The 21,462-nt window shown below is 48.6% G+C and overlaps 1 protein-coding gene across 2 annotated transcripts in view; it reads right to left on the bottom strand.

Annotated features, from left to right (window-relative positions):
• Nucleotides 1–7,648: 7,648 nt before the first annotated feature.
• LOC144756216 (uncharacterized) overlaps nucleotides 7,649–21,462 on the bottom strand; it is a 156,156-nt gene continuing 142,342 nt past the window's right edge. For both annotated transcript variants that reach the window (XM_078645829.1, XM_078645830.1), the window contains one exon: nucleotides 7,649–9,247. In XM_078645829.1, the coding sequence (XP_078501955.1) occupies nucleotides 8,382–9,247 (866 nt within the window). In that variant the 3' untranslated portion in view covers nucleotides 7,649–8,381. The remainder of the gene's footprint in view (nucleotides 9,248–21,462) is intronic.

Below are 21,462 nucleotides of genomic sequence, written 5' to 3'. Positions count from 1 at the left end.
GTCTGGATGCATAATCTCTCCATGGTTCTGTGTTAGTAGATGTGGAGAGAGTTTTAGTTTGTGATGTGCTACTACAGAGAGCTGCAGTAGCGTTGTGTACCACGGCTGTCTTCCCCCGTTGGTGCTATTAGAATAAATGTGAGAGAATGTTGCCTTAGTTTCCGTACCACTAATGGAATTAGTGGGTGAGGTGGAAAAGCGTACGCAAATTTGTTTGACCAGTTCATCCATACCGCATTGCCTTGGATAATGGGTGTGGGTATCTGGCGGCGAAGCTTAGGCATTTGGAGTTGCTTTGTGTGGCAAACAGATCTATCTCTGGTTGTCGCCACATTTGAAAGAACGGCTGAAGAACTTGAGTATGCAGCTCCCATTCGTGTATCTGTTGTCTCTGACGACTTAACAGATCTGCCAATTGATTGTGAACTCCTGGTAGATGTTCTGCTAACAGATAAATGTTTTGAGGAATGGCCCATCTCCAAATGCTCTGCGCCAGCCGGGAGAGCTGTAGGGAGTGTGTTCCTCCTTGCTTTTGAATGTAATACATTGCTGTCATATTGTTCATCCGGACTAGTACAGCTGTGTTTGATATGTAATGTTGGAACGATTTTAGAGCTTGAAAGATTGCTAGTAACTCCAGATAATTTATGTGAAGTACCTTTTTGTTTTATTGTCCACGTACCTTGTACTGTATGACTTTGTAAATGCGCTCCCAATCCCGTGAGAGATGCGTCTGTGGTCAGTATTATTTGTGGAACTGGCTCTATAAACGGCCGGCCCTTTGAAAGGTTTTTGTTGTTACACCATTGCACAGAGCGATGCGTCCGGTCGTCTACCACCACCAGATCTGTTATTTCCTGTTGAGTCTGATTCCACTGACCTGCCAAGCATTCTTGTATGGGGCGCATTTGTAGTCTTGCATATGGGACTATTAAAATGCAAGATTCCATCATTCCTATTAACTGCATAAATACTCGAGCCTGTAGTGAGTGTTGTGCTTGGAATGTTTTGATGAGATTTTGCATAGCTTGTATTCTCAGTAAGTTGGGGTACGCTATTGCCTTGGAGGCATCTATAGTTGCACCTTGGTACTGCTGAGTCAGGGACCGTTGTAGATGTGATTTCTTTTAATTCACTGTAAACCCCAACTTGTGCAGCAGGCTGTTTGATGCGTTTGCTGTACGCATTGGTTGTACAACTTGGATTTCATTAGCCAGTTGTCTAGATATGGGAATACATGAATGTTGTCCCTTAAGTGTGCTGCTACTACTGCTAGACACTTTGTGAATACTCGAGGTGCTGTTGTCACTCCGAAGGGGAGCACCTTGAATTGGTAGTGCTGACCTTCTAGCACGAACCTTAGCTATTTTCTGTGAGACTGATGAATGGGAATGTGGAAGTAGGCGTCCTTGAGGTCTAATGTGGCAAGGAAGTCGCCTTTCTCTAGCAACGGTAAAACTTGTTGTAATGTGACCATAGGAAAGGGGTCTGAGTGTATGTACTGGTTTAGGGGTCTTAGATCTAGAATTGTTCTGAGAGACCCGTCCTTTTTGGGTATGAGAAAATAAAGGGAGTAAACTCCTGTGTTTTGATGTTGCTTTGGTACTGGTTCTTTTGCATTCTTTTGCAGTAGTGATTCCACCTCTTGCCTTAATAGTAAGAGGTGTTCTTGAAACATAGGACGTTGTCTGGGTGGTATTGTTGGAGGAGTGGAAGTGAGCTCCAGACAATAACCTGACTGAATTATTTGTCTCACCCACCTGTCTGTGGTGATTGAGTTCCAGACAGGTAGGAACTGTTGTAATCTTCCCCCGACCGGAGTGGAATGGTCTGGGGGGATGGAAGGGTTGTCACTGTTTCGGAGTAGAGGCGTTACGATTGTTTTTGCCTCTGCCTCTGCCCTTATTATTGTTTCCTCTATACTCTCCTCTATAATATCCCTTACTGGGCGAGGTTTGGTTGGGTTGTTTGTAAGTAGAGGAGGTGTTATTAGTTTGGAAACTCTTTGATGCACCTTATACAAGGAGCGACGAAAGGAAGGTCTATGGGCTTGTGTTTGTAGTGCTCCCATTGATTTTGCGGTATCCGTATCTTTCTTCATCTTTTCTAGTGCACTGTCTACATTTGGACCGAAAAGATGTTGCTGGACAAATCGCTGGTTTAATATACTGGCTTGTACTTCAGGTTTGAAGCCAGAGATATTTAGCCATGCATGCCTACGCAACAATACCCCTGTATTTACTGCTCTAGATGTGGTGTCTGCAGTGTCTAGCTCGCATCTTATGGAGGTATTAGTTATAACTTTTCCTTCCTTTATTAAGTCAGCAGCCCTAGCCTTATAGTGTTCTGGCAGGTGTTGCATGAGTGACTCAAGCTCATAATAATGAGCTCTGTCGTATATTGCTAACAGAGCGTGAGTGTTAGCAATCCTCCATATATTGTCAGCTTGTGATAAAGTGCGTTTCCCTGAAGCATCTAAAAGCTTTGGTTCTTTGTCAGGGGGTGGAGCATCCCCTGTTTTTTGCGAGTTGGCTCTTTTTCTCGCATTTGACACTACCAGAGAGTCTAGTGGCAACTGCCCCTTAATGTATGCAGGATCAGAGGGAGCCGCTTTATATTTCTTTTCCAGTCTGGGGTTAATTACCCTGGCCCTGACTGGGTCTTTAAATATTTCTGGTGCGTGTCTTACCACTCCATTAAGTATTGGAAGTGTGGTAGTGGTTTTATGGGACGTTAACAGTGTATCCAAAAGAAAATCCTCTTTTATTGGATCTGTATGCAGGTCTACACCATGAAAAGTAGCTGCTCTATGGATGAGTTGTGTGAACCCAATGGTGTCATCTGGTGGAGATGGCCTAGACGGGTATGCCTCGTCTTGTGGTAGATCTGGTGCACCTGGTGCATTGTAATCCTCCCATGGGTCAACTGATGATCCAGCCATATCATCTGGGTCATTCATGTAATCTATTTGCTGATAACTCTGTTGTGAGTATGTATCCCCATAATCCTCCTCGTGTGGTATTATACTATGTGTACTAGCTGGTGAGTGCACAGGAGAAATATCTGGTAGTATTTCTGGTGAAGGAATATTTGTAGGGGAAGTCTAAACATGCTTCTTTGGAGGAACAGGAGATGGTTTAGGACAGTCCATTTTCCTCTTTTCAGGCACTGTGTACACTTTTACAGTCTTTGGATGAATTTTTAGAGTCTTTTGCCTTACATCAGGTTGGAAAAGCTCTTCTATAGGTAAATCCTTATTCGGTGCCGATTTATGTGGTTTGGAACCATCAGGCTTAGCCTTCACAGTGTTTATTGCCTTGGAAACAGTTTGCGATTTTGGTTCCGAAGACTTTTCTAGCTTTTTCTTTGGATCTGTGCTTTTTAGATCCGAAGCTTTCGGTGCTGAAGAGTGATTCGATATGGAAACCGCTTTCGGGTCTGCTTTTTTCGCTACCGGAGTTGTCTTTGTTTCCGTAACTTTTGGAACGTTTTTCGGTGCCGAACTTGGTTTCGGCACCTCTTTCGGTGCCGAACTTGGTTTCGGTTCGGTAACTTTCGGCATTGATGGGTGTGTCGGTGCAAGTGTTAACTTCGGTTTAAGCCCTTTCTGCTTTTCGGGACCGACAGTCTGACTCGAGCCCGAGCCGACTGGAGGCTTTTTAATACTCTTCGCTGCGAGCCCGTAGGCGGGGCGTCGGAAGGTTTCGATCGGTGTGCACCCGGACCCGAAGGCGGGGGTGGAACCAAAGCCTGTCCCGGTATGGGGGGGTGAACAGGGTCGACGCTCTTACTCACGACCTGTTGACCAGCTGGAAGAAGATCGTCATCTTCGGATCGATCCTCCTCACCAGAAGCTGACTCTGCTTCAGAAGCGACGTCTTCTTGTTGTTCTTCGACGTCTACCTCGATCGGCGCCTCGTTGGATGAGGTCTGGTGTCGACGACGATGACTACTCCATAGCTCTTCGAGCTCGACGATCCCTGATTGTTTTCTTGGACCGGAACGAAGCGTAGGCCTCACAGTCTCGACTCTCGTGCTCTGGAGACAAGCACAAGTTGCAAACCTCATGCAGGTCGGTGTGGGGAAACTTGTGTCCACACGGAGGGCACTTCTTGAATGGTGTTCTTTCCATGAGCCAAAGGCCCAGTGGCGCAGTTGGGCCCAACGGCCCCGATGAGCGCTGGAATGGAGAAGTGGATCCTCTCTTTGACGCGGGTGACCGGAATCAGTGTCAAAGACGATATTGATGTTGTAGGGGCCGAACGATGAACACATCCGAGCCCGATGGCGGGAAAAAACAATCTGAGGATGGAGTCGATGCCCATGCGCACAACGGTCTAAGGGAGGAGTCACCTAGCAGACAAAGACTCTTCCAAGACAACAACAAAGTGTAATCATTTTAGAACTCTGGACGCCTGAAACTGTAAAGGAACTGCACCTGGGATGCTGCCTCCTGGACGGGAGCCCCTTACCTACGTCTTGCCGCACCCGCTTTGCGGGTGCCGCTGCGCGGTGTGCTATACCGCCTGGGGCCATCACCTTACCGTTTGTCTGGGGAGAGAGGTGAGAGGGAATCAGGGGTGGAGCGCTGCAGGGACTCGCATTCCCAGGAATCCCTGCTTGACCTGTGCCATCTGGTCTGCGCCCCCTGACTGCCCCGCCTCCTGGTCGCCTTATCTCATCTATATTACAAGTCCCTCCTCACGCTGCCAAGGGCGGGCCCGTTGTAGCCTGTTAGAGACCGTTTGTGACCGGACCGGGCCCCCCCCCCCCTGGTTTGTGTATTTTCCATAAAGACACATCGTTTGTATGATTTGCATTACCCTCTGGTATTAGTTGATTATCGCTAAACACACCTCGACACACATCATGTCTACGAGGGGTAGTAGAAGCAAAACTGCAGCGGAACAAGAGCAGATAATTGGCCCCTTGGATAGCTTCATAACTAGAGCGAATGATGTTATAGACCAAGGTATTATTCTCTTTGAACGTAGAGTATCCCAAGATCTACAACAAGCTAGACGTTCATCTATGGGACTTCTTGCTCTAGCTAGAACGCCAATACGAACTCAGGACTCCGGGTCCTTACATGATGACAGGATGCCAAATATAGTGGACCTGTCTGCATCTGAAGTTTTATCTGTTTCCCAACTAAGTCTGGCACTAGAAAAGACACCTGACTTAGTTATCAACCATACACCAGATGAAGTAAGGAACAGAGAGTTAAGGGGTAGGAGGGAGGGTGCCATACAGAAACAAAAGAAACAAGTAAAGATACCAATGGTTAAGGAGAAGATTGCACCGAAGAAAAAAACCAAGTAAAGATAGGAATAGTAAACCAAATATTGATGAGACAAATGAGGATTTTGACTCAGGAAATATAGAGATCCAGACTACTGGGGGGGATACACGCAATTGCTGCGAAGCAACTAGTAATTTGTTAGAAAAAATTGGGGAACTTTTAAAATCATATCTCTCCCCAATAGAGACCAGACTTTCAAATATAGAGAAACAACTGGCTGGGCTTAATGTTTCGGCTAAAAACATCCCTAAAAACATCCCTAAGAAAGCCTCGAACATATCTAACCCCGCGGCTATTCTACCAGGTGGGACAAAACCAATAAATAGCAACATAGCAGACCCGGGGGCTAAGAAGACGATGGCACAAGTATTGAATACAACACTAACATCAAAGACACCAGCAGCCCAAGTTAATAAAAATCCAGTCAAGTCGACAAATAATTCTGCACCTCCCCAACACACTAAACAAATAGGAAGTCAAACTAGGACAACTCTAGTGCCCCCGGATAAGGACAAGGACAAGGACCAGAAGAGGGGAGAAAAAGAAAAAGAAAAAGAAAAAGAGCATAGACGCACAGTTCATCTTCCCCCAGAAGCAAGCCCGTAGTTATGACTGGGGTCCCAGAGGTAGCGGACCATATAACTGAAACAAGTTGGTCTCTAAAAAATAAAGTACATTATTGGCTTAACGCTAATCATCCCCTCCCCCCACATTGTACAAGTAGGATTCTGTCAGTGCGCAGAGTACCCTGGATAGGGAAAGAGCGTAAAAGTATCCAGGGTGACTGTGTCATAATTAATTTTGAGGACGCCCGTACTGTAGACTACATATGTTCTTGGGACACACAGGCCCCCTATAAACATATAGAAACAAAACAACTCTCCTTCTTCTATCCCTCCAGGAGTCCTGCCTGGCTAGGTCACGACAGGAATTGGAGTATACCAGGCTATCAAGAATGGGATGAAGAATGGGGAAGCTGGGGAGGGAACTTGGGAAATTGGGGAGGGAAATTTAAAAAAATCTTTTATTTCTTCCTGTGGCCCGGGGAAGAGACAACTAAGTGTTATTGCGGTGGATTCTGATAAACTTTACTCCACTAACACTTTTCCCTATTTAGGAATGGTTTTTGCTGCGAGCGGCTCGTGGGGTGGACATTTGGTCCACGCCACGAGCAAGTTCTCAAAATCCATTAACTCTATTCTTAGCCTTCCACGGCCTAAGAAAATAGATGCCACAAAAGCAATTTAAATTTTTTTTAAATCACAATGTGTGCCAGTAGCCACCTATGGGGCAGAGATCTAGGGCTTGGGCAAAACACAGAGTATTCAGACTGAGGAAAACCGCTTCTGCAGGAAAATTCTCGGAGCACCTATTTCCTCCTCAGAATACATCTGCCACTGCGAACTGAATTTGCACTATATATCGGATTTTATTGCCTCCAGACCGGCAATGTTTTGGCTCGCTATCTGGAAGAACAACTTGGCTGGTCTAACCCATGACATTATAAGAGACTGCCTCAATTGTGAAAAAGGGATGCTAATCCCCTGACTCTCTGGAGTTTTTAAAGAATTGAGTAGCGTAGGCAAATAATATCTCTTTCTTGACCCTGGGAAAATTGAACTGGAAGATAAAAACATTTTAAGATCCGCATTGTACGCACTTTATAGAGAAGAAAGACTGGCAAGGGAATTAACCAAACCAACAATTAAGGCCTATGTGGATAAAGATCTGTACACACAACCAATCCCATTGTATCTCATGCTGCCAATGACAAGCTGGGAAAGGTCCTTACTCTTTCGCCTTAGGGGAGGCTCAATTAGATTTCTATTATGCTTCCCATTAGGTTACTCATCCCTAAAATCTGGAAATAATTTGTGCCCATGTGATGATAGGAGTTTGCAAACTGAATTACACTTTTTCTTCTTTTGTAAATTTTATCAAAAATATTTTTAATGGATTTTAGCCCCGTATTTTAAAAAAAATAGACCACGTTCTTTGGAGGAATCAAATTTGATGATGTTAACTTTGAATAATGAAGAGTTGATATTTCGCACTAGCACTTTTCTAAGGGTTATTACTCATGTTCGGAAAACTATGGAGCACCCTTAGTAAATTTCCGACTTTACAGATAAATTGATTGTATTTAATAATATGCTGTATTTTGTAACTATGGTAATTTGATTTGGGATTGTGTGAATTGCTTTTATGAATTTGCAAAAATTCGAATAAAGATTTTGAATTGAATTGATTGTGTAATCATCCGGGCCCACCACCAGATGATGATCTAATGCAAAAGTGTGTGGTCTGCAGCCCATATGCCTCGAACAGAGGTGTTCACAGTCCAAATTCATCTTTTTGTGGAAAGACAAGGTTCATTTATTTACAGTTAAGACCACCATATAAATGACATTAAGTAAGACCCAGGCTAAAAGAAATTAAAAAAAATATAGAGAGAAGTACTTAGTGCAGACTTAATAAGCAAAGTGCAGCAGATCACTATTGAACAGTTCCAACTACAGGAAATACCAGATGCAGTTATTCCTTTCCACACTAGCTTTCTCAGATGGGTGGCAGTAGGTGAGAATGTATAAACGATCAGGCAAATAAACTTCAACTGAAGAAGCTGTAAATAACACAAAGCAGATCTACAACTTATTTTCCCATCATTGGTGTAGGGAATCAACTGTCAATTGATATGAATACTCATTTGAAGTTCATAATTGAAGTTCCAGGTGAAAATTCTCTTGTGATGTTGAAGATAACTTTTGTGAAATGATCTATCAACTTCTAGGGTTCCAACCAGTGTAGACAATATAGGGTCATAGAATGTCCTTTTTAACAAACCTCTTACTGCATTCTGTGTATGCAAATGGCTTCTCACCCATGTGAAACGTCTGGTGACAGTGAAGATCACTTATTCACCAAGCTCTTCTTCTACTGAGTGCAAGAAAATAACTCATGATACTGAAGGTCTGTTTCATACATAAAACTCTTCACACATTAGATGCATGAAAATTGTTTCTCACCTGTGTGGATTATCTGGATATGTTTAAAATGTGTGCGCTGATTAAAAATCTTTTCATAATGATTGAATGAAAGTGGCTTCTTTATGGGTTCCCAGGTGATGTCGAAGATTTGACCTTTGAATAAACCTTTTTCCACACACAGTGCAAACAAAGGGCTTCTCACCAGTGTGGATTCTTCTGTGACGTTCTAAATGTGACTTATAGACAAATCTCTTCTCACACTCGCTGCAGATAAAGGGTTTCTCAATTGCACCCCTGTGGATTTTCAGGTGGCGTTCAAGTCCTGGTTGGTGAGTAAAGCACTTACCACACTCACTGCAGGAAAAGCGTTTCTCAATTTCACCTTTGTGGATTTTCAGATGGCGTTTGTGGTTTGCTTTGAGAGTAAATCTCTTCCCACATTCAGTGCAGGCAAATGGCTTTTCGTCATTTTGAATTTTCTGGTCTTGATGAAAGTCTAATTTAAACGCAAAGCTGTTAATATGGCTTTTGTGGTGATGCTGAAAATCTGACTTGGACACAAAGCACTTCCCACATTCATAGCAAGGAAAGGGTTTCTGAAGCTCACCCTTATGTATGTTCTGGTGACGTTTAAGCCCTCCCGGCTGAGTAAAACCTTTCCCACATTCAGTACAGGAAAAGGGCTTCTCACTGGTATGGATTCTCTGGTGACGAAGAAGATAGGACTTGTGAGCAAAACCCTTTCCACAATAGCTACAGGGAAAGCGCTTCTTTAGCCCATGGTATTTCTGATGGTGTAGATGATTCCCAATTCTTTTAAATGCCTTTGTACCATCAGTGGAGAGGGTGTGCTTGTCCTCACTTTGGAGTGTTTGATATTGGTTAAGTACAGACTTTGGAATAGAGGTCTTGTTTTCATTGCATGTAGTGGACTCCTTCACAAGCATACTTGACATACCTGACATAGAATGAAAAAATAAATTAGGAAAAATATTTTCTTAATCAAACAAAACACATCTCAGTTGCCACCTGTGAAAGAGGGACAGTCATAATACAGACAAACAATCAATGATAGTCAAGAAGCAGAAAGATGTCACATTGGTCTCTGATAGGCATGTGCACTGAACTGCAAATGTTATTCTGCCCTATTACTGACAAAACTCAAGAAGTCCAATGAAAGCAAGTGTTGGATACCTTGAGTGACAAACGTGTACCAGTCCGTGCAATGACTGGCGAATGCCCAGTGGTGGAAAAGTGGCATGGTTTTAAGCAGGCTAGAGCTGAAAAACAGCCAATCAATTACACAACAACTGAGAACTTCGATCAATCAGATTCTTCAGAGTAGATTACATCTTGGTTGTTATTATGGGAAAACCACTGTGTAGTTAATGCACAAGTTACTACTTGTGTAACGATATATCTGTAAGAGACATTAGTTAGTATTAGATTCCTTACCTTAGAATATCCCCAGGCGTCAGACTGGATCCGGAAATTTTTTGCGTAGCAGTACCCTTGCGCGTCGGTAGGCGTCGTCTGCGGCTCCGCGTCCGTCGTCGGCGTCGTGGGCGCCGTGATGACGTCGTCGGAGTACTTAGACGCCACCTCCGCGTGCTGACGTCAGTTCTTAGACACAGCTTTTCCGCGCCAGAAACGCAGAGCCATGTTAAAAACCAAAACTGGTGCCATTGAAACTAGGGCCCTGAAAGGGGACAACCCTAACCCTAGATATTGGTTCGCAGAACGGGGAGGATGGGCGGGTCGGTAAGGAATCTAATACTAACTAATGTCTCTTACAGATATATCGTTACACAAGTAGTAACTTGTGCATCTGAAAGAGACACGTTAGTATTAGATTCCTTACCTTAGAATAGATACCCCAGCAATACCAACCCCGGTGGTGGGTCTGCGAACCAATACTCACACCAGAAAGTCCTGGAGGACGGAACGGCCAAAGAAGCCATCCCTCCGGACTTGGCTGTCCAGGCAGTAGTGTCTCGCAAACGTGTGCAGCGATGCCCACGTAGCTGCCTGACAGATGTCTTGTAAGGGCACACCCCTGCCCAGGGCAGTGGTAGTCGCCGTGGCTCGGGTAGAATGAGCCCGCAATCCAGCAGGGGGCTCCTTCCTAGCCAAGGAGTAGCATGCCTGGATACACAAGATGATCCACCGGGAGATGGTCCGCTTGTGCACCGCTTTCCCCTTCTTAGCGCCCACGTAACCAACAAAGAGTTGGTCATCCACCCGGAACTGGCGTGTGCGATCCAGATAAAACGAGAGCGCACGTTTTGGGTCCAGACGATGGAGCCGCTCTTCCTCTTTAGAGGGATGCGGTGGCGGAAAGAAGGTAGGCAAGGTGATAGACTGCCCAATGTGGAAGGCCGTGACGACCTTGGGCAGGAAAGATGGTTTGGTACGTAGCACCACTTTGTCCGGATGGACAGAAAGGAAAGGTGGAGTACAAGAAAGAGCTTGGAGCTCACTCACTCTCCTGGCAGAGATGATGGCAACCAGGAAAGCAGTCTTCAGAGTCAGAAGGCGAAGAGGGCAATTGTGAAGTGGCTCAAAGGGAGCGCACATCAGAAAAGTCAGAACCAGGTTCAAGTCCCACTGAGGCATCACAAACGGAACAGGAGGAAAAGTGTGAGTGATGCCTTTAAGAAATCTGTTCACAATAGGGGACTTGAACAAAGAAGGCTGATCAGGTAGCCTGAGAAAGGCTGAAAGGGCAGAAAGGTAGCCCTTGATAGTGCCCAGAGCAGAGCCCTGCTGGGCAAGAGAAAGAAGGAAGAGAAGAACCTCTGAAAGAGGGGCAGCAAGAGGATCCACAGCCTTTGCTGTGCACCATGCCACGAATCTGTTCCACCTGCAGGCGTATACCGACTTTGTGGAGGGACGCCTGGCTGTCAGAATGACATTACAGACTTCAGGAGGCAAGTCAAATGGCCTCAACTGTCGCCGCTCAATCTCCAAGCATGGAGGTGGAGACTGGACAGGTCCGGGTGGAGGACCGTCCCCTGCTATGCGACAGAAGGTCCTCCCGAAGAGGCAGACGAACCAGGGGATTGACTGACATACTGAGTAGCTCGGGATACCAGTACCTTCGAGCCCAGTCCGGAGCCACAAGGATGACTTGGGCCCGGTCGCGCCTGATCTTCTTCAGCACTCTGGGCAGAAGTGGTATAGGCGGAAAGGCGTACAATAGACCGCAGCTCCACTCGCGACGAAAAGCGTCTCCGAGCGAGTGCCGCCTTGGAAATTCCAACGCGCAGAACTGATGACATTGCACGTTCTCTTCGGTGGCGAATAGATCTAACCAAGGCTCTCCCCATTGCTGAAAGAGGCCTTGCGCCACGTCCGAGTTCAGACGCCATTCGTGATCCATCATGCACCTGCGGCTGAGTTCGTCTGCCCTGGCGTTCAGAGAACCTGCCAGGTGTTGAACCACCAGGGTCACACCCTGATGTTCCAGCCATTGCCAAAGGCGCAGAGCCTCCTGGAAAAGGGTCCACGACCCCACCCCGCCCTGTTTGTTGCAGTACCACATGGCGGTGGTGTTGTCCGTGAACACCTGCACTACACTCCCCCGGACAGAGGGGAGGAATGCCTTCAGTGCTAGACGAATCGCCCGAAGCTCCAACATGTTGATGTGGAGTCGAGTCTCCGCCGGAGACCAGAGGCCTCTGACCTCCGCCTCTCCCATGTGGCCTCCCCAGCCCTGGAGGGACGCCTCCGTCACAACTACGTGCTCCGGTTGGGGAAGGGAGAGGGATCTGCCGCAGACCCAATCGCAGTCCGTGAGCCACCACTGCAACTGTCTCGCAGTGCCCTCCGAGATCAGGACATGGCCGGATAGGTTGCCTTGATGCTGGGCCCACTGAAACTTCAGGTCCCACTGCAGAGCCCGCATCCGCCATCTGGCGTGATGCACCAGCAGGATGGATTAGTTACTTACCTGTAATCCTAGTTCTCTTCCAGGGGTATCCTCATCAAAGTCATAAGCATTAGAATATTCCCGCCCATGTGTGGGACCCCGGAAACACTATATTATATGTGCCCCACATATAGATATACTCATATATATATAAATACATATATATATATATAACATGCAATAGCAGCCAATAGAAACAGAGCTGAAATATGCTGTGTAGAATTTCCACCATACATGTAATAATAATAAGCATTAGAAACATGAGAAACAACAAAAAAGGTTGTTTAGAAACTGTTTTAATGCTCAGAAAGCAGTAGAAATTCTTATAACTCACTGGAAGCATAGAAAGCTCCCAGGCTGCATTGCAAACACACAGTCTAAAAAGACTGAAAAGCTAACCTGTAGCTGCATAGCAATAAACTGACACCGTGCCTTTAAGGCACTCATGACCCCCAGTATCCCATCATGCCTCAGGGGTGACAGTTAGGTCAGTTGTTCTTTTCGGAGACTGAAAATAAACCCAATAACAAATAGGTTAACAATATCTCCTTATCAAAGAATGTCCTTTGCCCGGGGAGGCGGGAGGGTTGCTTATGACTTTGATGAGGATACCCCTGGAAGAGAACTAGGATTACAGGTAAGTAACTAATCTTTCTCTTCCAGGGGATCCTCATCAATAGTCATAAGCATTAGAATAGAATAGCGAGCCTCACCTCATCTCCCTGCGGGCAAAGGAGTAACAATACAGTAATAACCATATGAAGCCTAGTAACTACTAAGCTTGTACAGGCCGTAGGCTACCCAAATAGATTCCTCAAAGAGGCTTGTCCTACTTGAGTATCGGCCCTGGAATCAGACTCGAGACAGTAATGTCTCGTAAAGGTATGAACTGATTTCCAAGTCGCAGCCTTGCAAATCTCCGACATTGGAATGTCGTGCAAGAAGGCCACTGTAGCGGCCTTCCCTCTAGTGGAATGCGCTTTGGGTGACTGCAACAAAGGCTTGCCTGCAAGCTGATAAGCCAATTTTATGCAAGAGACAATCCATCTCGCGATGGACCTCTTGGCTGCCGGAAAACCTGTTCGCATTGAACCATAGTTCACAAACAGTTGATCCGTTTTTCTAATCCCTTTGGTCATTTCCAGATAGAACTTGAGCACTCTTTTAAGATCTAAGGAGTGCAGTGACCGCTCGGCTGGGGTCGTTGGATTTGGAAAAAATGACGGTAGGGAAATGGATTGATTTATATGAAAATCAGAGATGACTTTAGGTAAGAAAGCCGGATGAGCCCTTAGGACTACCCTATTGTGATGAAAGATAGTGTATGGTTCTTTCGCACAGAGAGCTTGAATCTCGCTGACTCTGCGAGCCGAGGTAATCGCCACCAAAAAGGCCGCCTTCCAAGAGAGATGCTGCAAAGAGGCCTTGTGGATGGGCTCAAAAGGTGGTGACATTAACCTGGATAGCACCAGGTTTAATTCCCATGGGGGAGAAGGATTTCGCACAGGGGGATAGACTTTCTTCAACCCCTGGAGGAAGTCCTTAACCACTGGAACCTGAAAAAAAGAAACCTGATCTGGTGATTTTCTATATGCAACTATGGCTGACAAATGCACCCTAATAGAAGCGTATTTCAAACCAGCAGTAGCTAGGGAAAGGCAAGATGACGTCCTCCTGTCCTTTTATCGGGTCAAGGTGGTGATCTTTACACCATAAGAAAAACCGCTTCCACTTAAACGCATAAGACGCTCTCGTGGAGGGTCTCTTGGCCTCCTTTAAAATGTTCATGCACTCAGGAGGCAAGTTCAAATGCCCATATTGCAGGACCTCAGGAGCCATGCTGTTAGGTTCAATGATGGGAGGTTGGGATGCATTATCCTCCCGTTCATCTTGCTCAACAGGTCCGGCCTGCAAGGAAGTCGTCTGTGTGGACACACAGACAGAAGTAGAAGGTCCGGGTACCACCACTGTCGTGGCCAATCCGGAGCTATCAGGATCATGTCCATGTCCGATCTGCAGAGCTTGGAAACTACTCTCGGAATGAGAGCCAGGGGAGGAAACGCGTAAGCGAATGTCCATGACCAATCCATCAGTAGAGCATTCCCCTGAGTCCCTGGCCGGTGGAACCTGGACGCGAAGGCGTGGCATTTGGAGTTTTCGTCGTCTGCAAACAAATCTATGGTTGGACGACCCCAGCAACGAAAAAGCTCTTCCAGCACTTCGTCGTTTAGCACCCAGTCTGGCTGATCTTCGAAGTGCCTGCTGAGTGCGTCTGCTTTTACGTTCAACTCGCCTGGAAGGTGCACCGCCACTATCGTGAGGTCTCGAGAGAGGAGCCAATGCCAGATTGCCTGAGCCTCTCGAGACAGAGGGCGAGATCTTGTGCCTCCTTGTTTGTTCAGATAGAACATGGTGGTCGTGTTGTCCGTCTGAACTAGGACTGAGTTGGACTCTATCGCTGGTAAAAAAGCTTTGAGAGCCAGGAATACCGCTCTGAGTTCCAGCATATTGATGTGGTATGTCTGCTCCTGCGCAGACCACAGGCCTTGAATCTGAAGAGGACCCATATGTGCTCCCCAACCTTGCAGAGAGGCATCCGTCACTATCGACTGGATTGGAAGAGGCTGGTGAAACCGAACCCCCACCAGCAGATTCTTTCTCCGTGTCCACCATTTGATGGCGTCTTTCGTCACTTGGGAGAGCTTGATGCGATCCTCCCAAAGTCCTGTCGCCTGGTCCCATTGATCTTCCAGGGCCTGCTGTAGAGGCCGCATTCTCAGCCTGGCGTTGGGGATGAGAAAGATACAGAAAAGGGGGTGGTGATGAACGAGGGTGAGAAAGATGCAGGATGCCATGGAACCCAGCAGGGATGCTACTTGTCGGGCTGTTGGAAGCCGAGATTCTAGCAGAATTCCACATTTCTGGTTCAGGGAAAAAAGTCTCTCCTCCGAAGGAAACGTTTTTCCCACTCTTGTGTCCAGAACGGAGCCTAGATAGTGAATTGACTGTGTAGGCCGCTGGACTGACTTCTCCAGAATCACATGGAGACCGAGCCTGTGCAATTGGAGAAGACACAGATGTAGATCGTGTCTTACCCGCACTGGAGACGGACCTTTTAGGAGCCAGTCGTCCAAGTATGGGTATAGGAAGAGTCCTTTCTTGTGCAAAAAAGCCGCCACCACTGCCATGCATTTGGTGAAGACTCGTGGTGCGGACTTGAGACCGAAGGGTAGCACTGTGTACCGATAGTGCTTGTTCCCTACGACAAACCTCAAGTACTTGCGATGTTGTTGAGCAATTGGGATGTGAAAGTACGCATCTTGCAGGTCCACCGAACACATCCAATCTCCGACTTGAAGATGTGGGCATATTTGGTGAAGAGCCAGCATGCGGAACTTTTCTCTGATGATGATCTTGTTTAGAAGTCGTAGATCGAGTATTGGTCTGAACTTGTCCTCCTGATCTTTTTTGGGGACAAGAAAGTACCTGGAGTAGACTCCCTTTCCTCTTTGAGCGAGAGGAACCTCCTCTATCGCTCGCTTTTTGCAGTAGGACTGTTACCTCTCTTCGGAGCAAGCTTAGTTGGTGAGGGGAAGCGCTCTTTGGAGGTATGTTCTTTGGAGGAGCAAGGAAACGTAGCTTGTATCCATTGCGCAGTATATTCAGCACCCACTGATCCTTGGTGATGCTGACCCACTCTGCCAGGTGTTGTGAAGCACTTCCTCCCACTGGAGTGGGTAACGGCGCCAGAGGAAGCCACTGATCAGGCTTTTCCTCCTCTTGTAGTGGTAGAGGATTGTTGATGACCTCCTCTACCTCTGCCAGGTTTACCCCGAAACTGGGGTTTTCCTTGGGCTTTACTTTGGGACCATTGAGGGGTTTGAACCCTCTGTTGAGCCCCTCTCCCCCTGTTGGGCTTGAAACGACGCTTGAACTCTTTCTTCTTTTCCAAGCCCACCGCTTTCACTGTGTCCAGTTCCGTCTTCATTCGGGTCATTTCTTCGTCAGCATGCTCACCGAAAAGAGCGGAACCCGAAAAGGGGAGATTAAAGATGCGATGTTGAGCATCCGGCTTCAGGCCTGTCAAGCGCAACCATGCCGATCTCCTGGCACAAACCCCATGAGAATAGGAATGCGCCGATAGGACAGCGCCATCCGCAGCCGTGCTGATCATCTGATTCGCCACCAGACATCCTTCAGTGACGGTCTCCTCAAAGTCCTGCTGGTCTTCTTTTGGCAGCTTGGCTTTGAACCTTTCCATAGAGTCCCATAAGGCTCTGTCGTACCGCCCCAGAAGTGCAGCCGCACTAGAAACTTTAAGAGTCGACGCAGCTGAGTTGCAGACTTTGCGACCCCAGGAGTCTTGCGTCTTGCTGTCCTTGTCTGGGGGGACGGAAGAGGAACCTGCCACTGCGTGTGTCTTCCTCGCCGCCGCCACAATAACAGAGTCTGCAGGCGGGTCCGATCTTACAAAAACCGGGTCAGAAGAGGCCGGTTTGTATTTCTTTTGGATGCGGGCTGGCACCGCCCTGATAGCCGCCGGAGTTAGAAATACCTCCTTGACAGGATCTATAATCCCCGGAACTAATGGCAGTAGAGGACGGGTGATCCCCTTTTTCAAAAATTACTGTCGTTGTAACCTGAGGGACAGACATCTCAATGTTCAGCTTCTGAGCTCCTCTCTGTAAGACGTCCAGATACGTGCCAATGTCATCCACTGGGGAAGATCGGGACGTAGGACTGTCCGTCAAAGTAGGGGAGTAGTCCCTCTTGGAAGACCTGGAAGAAGCGGTAGAGGAAGTAGACGGAGTACGTCGACTTCTATGGTGGACACTGTGCCTCCTCTCTTTTGATCGTTTCGAAGGCTCTTCTCGTCTAGGAGAGCGAGACCTGACCCGCACCTCTGGGTCTTTTCTGGGAGATCGGGTCCTTCTGGGAGATCTGGGTGGTGTTCTTACAGGAGATTTGTGCCTGGGAGGGCTATGCTTGTCCATCTCCTCCACCAGATTCTGAAGAGGAGACCTGTGGTGCGAGCTGGCATAGTCTTGCATACGCTTTGCAGCCCCAGAATCTCTCCAATGGTCCAAAGACCTGTACCACCTGGGTGACAGTCTGACTTTATCCGCCCAATGGTCCGTCCGACGCACAGGTGATTTGCGTACCGGACTCCTGGACTTTGAAGATGTAGTTGAGGAGCCAGAGGACCTTGAGGTGGAATGACGGGAAGCTGATTCCGTTACCATCACCACATCTGAACCTCTCGACGCCGAGCGATCTTCCCTCATGGTCGAGTGCTTTCGGGGAGTCGGCGGATCAAACAATCTTGTTTTAGAATGTCTATGCGAGGATGTATGGTCTCTCGACGTCGAGCGGCGATGAGCAGCCGCCGACGGAGTTCCACGTCTCGACGTCGAACGGCGAGTACCGGCCGTCGACGGAGTCCTCTCTCTCGACGTCGACCGACGATGCCCAGTCGTCGACGGAAGTCTCGACGTCGAATGACGATGTCCTGTCGTCGATGAAGTACCCTGCCTCGACGTCGAGTGACGATGCCCAGTCGTCGACGGAGGTCCTTCTCTCGACGTCGAACGGGGATGATCAGCCGTCGACGGAGATTTCTGCCTCGACGTCGAATGTCTGTGCGACGACGGTGGAGGGGTATTGGACACCCTCGACGTCGAGAGCTGACGAGACACCGACGGAGACTGCATCCTCGACGCCGATCGACTCTTCCCTGACGACGGTGGAGGGGTCTTGGTCCTCGACGCCGAACGTCGCTTCTTCGACGACGGCGGAGGAGTCACACTTCTCGACGCCGGTCGACGTCTGGATGACGACGGCGGAGGGGTGACCTCCCTCGACGCCGGTCGTCGCCTGGTTGACGACGGCGGAGGGGTCTTGGAACTCGACGCCGACCGTCACCCGGTTGACGGCGGTGGAGTTCCCTTCCTCGACGTCGGACGTCGCCTTGGTTGACGCCGACGGAGGGGATTTCGACGACGGAACTGGATCCTTCGACGTCGTCGACGTACCTGGTCTTCTTTTCGACGGCGAGCCCGCCGTCGACGGTAGTTTAGACGATGAATGATCCACCGGTGGTTCTTTTCTCAGCGCCGAGCCCGACGCTGAGGGTGAGGGGTGTGAAGACTTCTTTCTGGAAGATGAGTGAGTCTTCTTGGAGTCCTTCCTCACCGGAGATCTTCCTCTTGATGACCTATGAGCTAGGCCATAAATGCGAATCCTCTCCCTGTCTTTCAAAGTTCTTCCTGACAGGTGTTCGCAATGAGGACAGGTGCCTGGATCATGTTCCTCAGGCAGACACAGGATACAGACGTCGTGGTTGTCTGATTTGGCCTTCTTGTTGCCACAAGAAGGGCATTTGTCAAAGAGTGAAGGCATTTTCAGGGGAAAACGCTCACCAAAATGACTGAAAAAGACAGTATCTTACTTGACAAGATGTTAAGTGTCGAGTAAGAACCAAAAGTTGTCAAAAGTGAAGAGTTTTTCTGTCAAAAACAGGAAAATTAGTGGCGCTGTGTAACCAGGGTCCTTCTCTGAAGGAGCCGGAAAGAACAACTGACCTAACTGTCACCCCTGAGGCATGATGGGATACTGGGGGTCATGAGTGCCTTAAAGGCACGGTGTCAGTTTATTGCTATGCAGCTACAGGTTAGCTTTTCAGTCTTTTTAGACTGTGTGTTTGCAATGCAGCCTGGGAGCTTTCTATGCTTCCAGTGAGTTATAAGAATTTCTACTGCTTTCTGAGCATTAAATGCATCTATGCATCTATGGCATAGGTCCTAAATACCTGTCTCAATCTCTGGTGCCATATCAGCCCAGTAGGTCCCTTCGCTCAAGCAGTCAAGCCTTGCTAAAACCCCCGTCCACAAAGAAGTCCAGACAAGGAGACCGGGCCTTCTCCTCAGTCGGACCTGCCCTATGGAACAGACTGCCCCTTGAAGCCAGAACAACTACTAATTACCTATCCTTTAGGAAAATACTAAAAACTATCCTTTATCAAGAGGCATTTCTGCCCATCTAATCTAATGTTCCTTATTCACTGACTGAGTTTCCTACTGCTGGCACAGCGCGGAGATACCCTTACGGGATTGATTCTTGCGCTTTAGAAGAATTTAAAATAAATAAAATGTAAAATAAAACCGTTTCTAAACAAACTTTTTTGTTGTTTCTCATGTTTCTAATGCTTATTACTATTACATGTATGGTGGAAATTCTACACAGCATATTTCAGCTCTGTTTCTATTGGCTGCTATTGCATGTTATATATATATATGTATTTATATATATATGAGTATATCTATATGTGGGGCACATATAATATAGTGTTTCCGGGGTCCCGCACATGGGCGGGAATATTCTAATGCTTATCACTATTGATGAGGATCCCCTGGAAGAGAAGCAGGAGGCCATCAGCCCCAGAAGCCGCAGCGTCAACCTGACCGAAACCCGGGATAACGGCTGAAAGATGGGAATCAGAGCCTGAATATCCCGGACCCGCTGCTCGGGTGGATAAACCCGAAACTGCGCCCAGTCTAGAACCGCTCCGATGAAGAGGAGCTTCTGAGAAGGGCACAGGTGTGACTTTGGCACATTGATCGAGAACCCCAGCTGATGCAGGAGGTCTGCCGTAGTCTGGAGGTGGCTGACGACTGTCAGGGGCGAGCCCGCCTTCAACAGCCAGTCGTCGAGGTAGGGGAAGACTGAAATCCCCAACCTGCGCAGATGAGCTGCGACCACCGCCATCACCTTTGTGAGCACCCGTGGGGCGCTGGTAAGGCCGAAGGGGAGCACGGTAAACTGAAAGTGCTCGTGGCCAACCGTGAACCGCAGGTAGCGCCGGTGGGCCGGCAGACGGGGATGTGGAAATAAGCGTCCTGCAAGTCCAACGCCACCATCCAGTCTCCTGGATCCAGGGCAGCTAAGACCTGAGCCAGTGTCAGCATCTTGAACTTCTCCTTCCGGAGGAAGCCGTTGACGTTCCGTAGGTCCAAGATAGGGCGTAGGCCCCCTTTGCCCTTCTTGGGTACCAGAAAGTAGTGGGAGTAGCAACCACACCCTACTTCTGGCCCAGGAACGCGCTCGATGGCCCCTTTGGCCAAGAGGGCCGTAACTTCCTCCTGCAGAAGTCGCAAGTGATCCCCCGATACACGGTGGTTCGGCGGTGGCATGGTTGGAGGAGTCGCCTCGAAGGGGAGGGAGTAGCCCCTTCGGACGATCTGCAGCACCCACCTGTCCGATGTGACAGTGCGCCAGTGGAGGTGGTGATGGCGAACCCTGCCCCCCACTGGCGTCACATGGGCCTGAAAGCACGGACTAGGAGGGTTTTGAGGCGGATGCTGCGGGGGAAGGTGTGGACTGACCTCGCCACTGCCCACGACCGCCCGGACGGCGGTTCCCACGGCCGCCACCGCGTTGGGTATTGCCCTGCGGCGCGTGGCTGGCGGCACGTGCGGGCGCACCCCTTCCGTGGCCACGAAAGGAGTGATAGGCAGCCGGTTGCTGGCGTTGGCCCGAGAGGCCTAAGGACTTGGCCGTAGCCCTGGAGTCCTTAAAACGCTCAAGCGCATGGTCTGCCTTGTCGCCAAAGAGGCGACGGCCATCGAACGGCATGTCCATGAGCGTGCTCTGGACATCTGCCGAGAAGTTGGCGGATCTCAGCCAGGCGTGGCGTCTGACCGCCACCGTCATTGCCATCGCTCTACCCAGCGAGTCAGTGGTATCCAGCCCACACCGGATGGAATACTTGGCTGCATCCCGGCCCTCCACAAGGGCTTGGCCGAGTTTGGCCCGTACCTCCAACGGACACTCTGGCAGCACTTCCGCGACCTTATCCCACACAGAGTGGGTGTAACGTCCCAAGAGGCAGGTGGTGTTGGAAGACCGCAGGCCCAAACTAATGGATGAGAAGATCTTCTTCCCATACTGGTCATACCTCTTGGATTCCCGATCCGGCGGGGCCGACGGGAATGTGGTTTGGGAATTGGAGGCCTGGATAACCAGGCTCTCGGGGGTAGGGTGGAAGGACAGAAAACATGGGTCGCCCGGGGCGGGGCGGTGGCGTCTGGCCACGTTCCTATCTACGGGCGAACCCGTAGCGGGCTTGGACCAAGTGCCCAGAAGAACGTCAGTCAAGGCCTCATTAAAGGGCAGCAGAGGCTCGGCCGAGCTTGACTGCGGTTTAAGGACCTCAGTGAGGAGGTTAGTCCTCACGGCTGCGACGG

This window comes from Lissotriton helveticus, chromosome 5_1 (assembly GCF_964261635.1).
Source record: "Lissotriton helveticus chromosome 5_1, aLisHel1.1, whole genome shotgun sequence".
Taxonomy (NCBI): Eukaryota; Metazoa; Chordata; class Amphibia; order Caudata; family Salamandridae; genus Lissotriton; species Lissotriton helveticus.
Note: the sequence above shows the minus strand (reverse complement) of the source record. Positions and strands in the feature narration are given on the sequence as shown.